At 37.7% G+C, this 5,073-nt stretch overlaps 1 protein-coding gene across 2 annotated transcripts; it reads left to right on the forward strand.

Annotated features, from left to right (window-relative positions):
* Nucleotides 1-323: 323 nt before the first annotated feature.
* Nucleotides 324-4,407, forward strand: LOC110284150 (olfactory receptor 10C1-like). 2 transcript variants are annotated; one of them, XM_021149810.1, is made up of 2 exons: nucleotides 324-408; nucleotides 3,256-4,407. In XM_021149810.1, exon 2 carries the CDS (start codon nucleotides 3,259-3,261, stop codon nucleotides 4,222-4,224), a length of 966 nt encoding a protein of 321 aa, XP_021005469.1. In that variant the 5' UTR covers nucleotides 324-408; nucleotides 3,256-3,258; the 3' UTR covers nucleotides 4,225-4,407. The 2 variants fall into 2 exon arrangements, with proteins under 2 accessions (XP_021005469.1, XP_029327442.1); XM_029471582.1 differs by lacking the exon at nucleotides 324-408 and having other exon boundaries at nucleotides 3,259-3,590; nucleotides 4,023-4,224.
* Nucleotides 4,408-5,073: the final 666 nt, after the last annotated feature.

Below are 5,073 nucleotides of genomic sequence, written 5' to 3' on the forward strand. Positions count from 1 at the left end.
ATCATTGTGTGAATACAATAACCTCTATCTATCTATCTATCTATCTATCTATCTATCTATGTATTCAATTCTATCATCTATCTATCATTATCATCTATTTACCTACCTATCATGTATGTATTTATTTACCTTCCTGTATCTATCATCTTTCATCTTGTGTGTGTGTGTGTGTGTGTGTATGTGTGTGTGTGTGATGCTGAATTATTTGCCTCAAAGGACATAGTGTTCTCTCTGGGATACACAGACCTCCTGACCTCAGATGTTATTCTTTACTGCAATGAAGGTTTTTTAATGCACAGGCTTAAAGATGATAATGAAAATGTGGTAAGGAGAGGGCACAGAGAAAGCCCGAAGGTGGCTAATCAGACACAAAAGGAGTAATTCTCCAACCCTGTGCTGGGATTGAAGGTATGTGCTACAGCTAAGTTGTCAGTACTGGACTTAGAGAAAGTGAACTAAATTGTAAAAATGAACAACTGATACTCAAACATTTTGTGTTATTGCTGTTATTTTATTCAACATCTCCATCTCAGGGAATGAAACAGTCAACTCAGAATCATGGCTTCTTTCTTTCTCAGAAAATAGCTTAAGTCCATGGGAAATCAACACAATGCAATGCTGAGACTGGAGACTCTCATTATATACAGCATCTTAATCTAGTTAAGTAATCTAAAAATTTCTATTGTGTGAAGCTAAAGCGTCATTCATCTGGTGACACATGGTCCTTTGGTAAGTAATTGTGGGGCATGAGCATCCATATAATCTTTTCCTAACAATCTATATAAACTGTTTATACTATTATAGAATATTAGAAATAGTGACTACATGGTGGTGATAATGAACATTTCCTGAGAATTTCTGCACAGACTCTGATGTGTTACAGAATCAGAATTAACAGTGTATCATGCTTTCCATCTGCTCACAGAACATAAAAAGCATTTTGGTGTGAGAGATTGAGGGAGAGATTGAGAGAGAGAGAGAGAGAGAGAGAGAGAGAGAGAGAGAGAGAGAGAGAGAGAGAGAATGAAATAAGGAATCACTACACCAATTAACATTTGTAATCTTTTAAAGCCGATCAGTGTTTACTACACATGGAATCTTTATAACACTGAAGATCTATGTAATAGACAGAACTCATAATCAATATGGAAAATATTATGTTACACCTCTATGTGAATGGCTTCATTCTGTTACTAGATGGGTGACTCCAGAGGATAGCTAAATGATGCACCTAACTTCCTCCACAAGAGGTTTCTCAGGACAGGCACTTTTTCCCTTTAATGAACATTTTACTATGTATTCACATTGGGCTTCAAAGTATTTGCAGCTTTAAGCGGAAAGAGTTCAAATTGATGAATCTGAAATTTTACTTGAAGAAAATGACTTTACGATTAGAGACAGTGGCTTATCCATTGCAGCCTATTCTGATACTTCCATATTTCTGAAAATCCTTCATATCTGTATGTGGACATGTATATGTCTGCATACAGTACATGAGACACCATTCTCCTTTCATGGGTCATTATGAAAATGGAAGTTTCTGGTATGAATCTCGAATAGAATTTTCATTATTCTCATTGATCTTGGCATCTGATGATGAACTCAACAGCTGACGAAGCAACAGAAAATTTAGTCAGGTTTTGGCACTTTCAATATAACACCAAATGACAAGGAGAGGAATTTTTATTGATTTCAAATTTTTCACTTCATTTTGTGTTATTTAGTAATTTTAATATCTCAGTGGAATAGCATTTGCATTAGATAATAGTTTTAAAAGTATTTGGAGTCCTTCTCATGCTACAATTATTTTATTTGACTGAATTTTGGAAGGTGTGAAATATACTTATGTCAGGCTGTGTTTTCTATTTGTCCTGTAAGTACTAAAAGTATAAAAAGAACAAATATGGACAAACTGTTAGGTTGCCAGTATTTACTATCATCCATTCCTCACAAGTACTGACTCCATTCCCTCAGTCTCATGGGCCTTCATCACTAACACAGATGTTTGCATTGGGCTGCTACAGTTTAAGTGGGATGAGGCTAATTTAAAAAGCCATTTTTTAAAAGGTAACCAATTAAACCCTAGTCAGACATTCCTTATTGTGGTTAATTTCTCTCTTGGCCTCTATATCTACATCTATGTCACTAAAGAAATTGAATAGCTTCTTCTAGATATGAGAATATACAACAGGTATACATATACCTGCAAATTTAACTGACAAATGAGAGTCTATAAACTGCAAAAAGTATTACTTAAAAAGAGTCAGGACCCAATAAGTAAATACTGAGTTTAAAAAATGGTGAATAAAAAGTGAGGCCCTGTCTTAAGAAAGAAATAAAGGGAGAGAGAGAGACAAGACAGAGACAGAGACATACAGAGAGAGACAAAGAAAAGAGAAAGAGGGGGGGGGGAGAGAAATGGTTAGAGCAACTGCTGACAGACATGAGGAAAGAAAACTAAATTTGAAAGGACCTTTTCATACTAGCATTGTCAATTGACTAAAGGGAACCTAAATGGACAACTGATCATCTGTTTACCTTTTTTCTTTGTTAGCACAATATCACTCTGCAATCTAGGCTATCATTTAACTCACAGAGACCTTTTATATCAGGCACACAATTCACGTGCATAAAGGATATACCATATTTCCCAGCTAAGATTTGGTCATTTAGTGGTTTGACAACTAAATGTATATTGGAAAAATCACCTAGTAGTATGAATAGGGAAAATATTTGATTTTTTTTTTAATTGAGGGTGTGTGGTGTTTTTTTTTTAATTCATCTAACTAACAAGTTTCTAATTTACCACAGGCTCTAGAATTAATTAAATGATGTGCTATGTAAATGGTCCAGTAATTAGTGTACTTGCTGTTCAGGTGTGAGGAGCTATTTGGATCCACAGTACCCATGAAAGACTGGGCAACCCAGCATTTATATGCAACGCCAATACTAACGGTATGAAAGGCAAAAGAAGGTGGATCTCTGACTCATTCTAGAAAAAAACAAGTATCTCCAGGTCAAGTAACCTGTTTTAGAAAATAAGGTGGAAACTAATCAAGGACACTTGAAATTGCTATCTGAATGGTACAGGCATATGTATGCACATATATTTTACACACACACACACACACACACACACACACACACATGCAAGAGGGAGGGAGAGAGACTAGGGGAGTTGGGAGAGACAGAAAAAGTGAATAATTTCTCCCATCTGCAAGAATTGTTGTAATGATTTGCTGTGCTTTCTTTCAGGAGATGAGTATCAACTGCTCTCTGTGGCAGGAGAACAGCTTGTCTGTCAAACGCTTTGCATTTGCCAAGTTCTCTGAGGTTCCTGGAGAATGCTTCCTCCTGTTTACCCTCATTCTCCTCATGTTCTTAGTATCACTGACAGGAAATGAACTCATAGCCCTTGCCATCTGCACCAGTCCAGCCCTACACACTCCAATGTACTTCTTTCTGGCCAACTTGTCTCTCCTGGAGATTGGCTACACTTGTTCTGTCATACCCAAAATGCTACAGAGCCTCATAAGTGAGGCCCGAGAAATCTCTCGGGAGGGTTGTGCCACACAGATGTTTTTCTTCACATTTTTTGGTATAACTGAGTGTTGCTTACTGGCAGCTATGGCCTATGACCGCTGCATGGCCATATGCTCCCCACTCCACTATGCAACCCGAATGAATCGTGGGGTATGTGCCCATTTGGCAATAGTTTCATGGGGAATGGGATGTATAGTAGGGTTGGGACAGACCAATTTTATTTTCTCCTTGAACTTCTGCGGACCATGTGAGATAGACCACTTCTTCTGTGACCTTCCACCTGTCCTGGCACTTGCCTGTGGAGATACATCCCAAAATGAGGCTGCAATCTTTGTGGCAGCAATTCTCTGCATATCTAGCCCATTTTTGTTGATCATTTATTCCTATGTCAGAATTCTGGTTGCAGTGCTGGTGATGCCTTCACCTGAGGGGCGCCATAAAGCTCTCTCCACCTGTTCCTCCCATCTACTTGTAGTCACACTTTTCTATGGTTCAGGATCTATTACCTACTTGAGGCCCAAGTCTAGCCACTTACCAGGAATGGACAAACTCTTGGCCCTTTTCTACACAGCGGTGACATCCATGCTGAACCCCATCATCTATAGCTTAAGGAACAAGGAAGTGAAGGCAGCACTGAGAAAAACTCTGAGTCTGAAGAAACCTCTGGCAATAAATAGGTAACAGATTCTTTCAGAGCTGCCGGCCAATGAAAATGTGCAATAAATCAGATTAAACAAATAAAAACTGGTACATTTTTCTGTCTGCCTTATGTTAAGTCTCTCTGTAATTTTGAAGGTACCTCTGTACTCAGCTGTATTTTCTAACTGCTAATTCTAAAATGAAATAAAATATTAATGAATCCAAGTAAAGAGTACAATATGAGAAATTTTCCCTTATGTTTAATTCTCAGATGTCAATCTAAATGCCAAGTTATATCTCAGAAGTCTTTCAAGTTCAAGACTTGGTGTCCCTATGCTTTCTGCTTTTTAATCAGACATATCTCATATGAATCTTTATTCCATAGTAACTGTATAAAGGGTCTTATTTTGTTTATATTTGTATTTTTATTACATAATGGCACATACCACAACTGTCTGAATTCTTTTGTGACCTATGTATACCAAAAAAATGTATAAATGCTATACAATACACTGAACTGTTCAGATTTGATATGATTTGTTTTAAAATTTTTTATATAAGAAATATTTTCGCTCTTCCAGTCAGACAAGCACCTGGGTAGCTAGGGCGCAGGGTCGGCTGACACTTGCCAGCTACCCACAACACCCGCCACAAGATCTTAAGACTTCTAGTGAGTGGAACACAGCTTCTGCTCCAATCCAATTGCGCGCGGGGCCTGAGACTACATTAGTTAGGGAAGCAGAAAACCGGCCTCAACATATACAAAAATACTGAAATTGTCCCATGCACCCTATCAGATCACCATGGACTAAGACTGATCTTCAATAACAAAATAAATATTAGAAAGCCAACACACACGTGGAAACTAAACAACACTCTTCTCAATGATAC

The sequence above is a fragment of the Mus caroli genome, chromosome 17 (assembly GCF_900094665.2).
Source record: "Mus caroli chromosome 17, CAROLI_EIJ_v1.1, whole genome shotgun sequence".
NCBI lineage: Eukaryota > Metazoa > Chordata > Mammalia > Rodentia > Muridae > Mus > Mus caroli.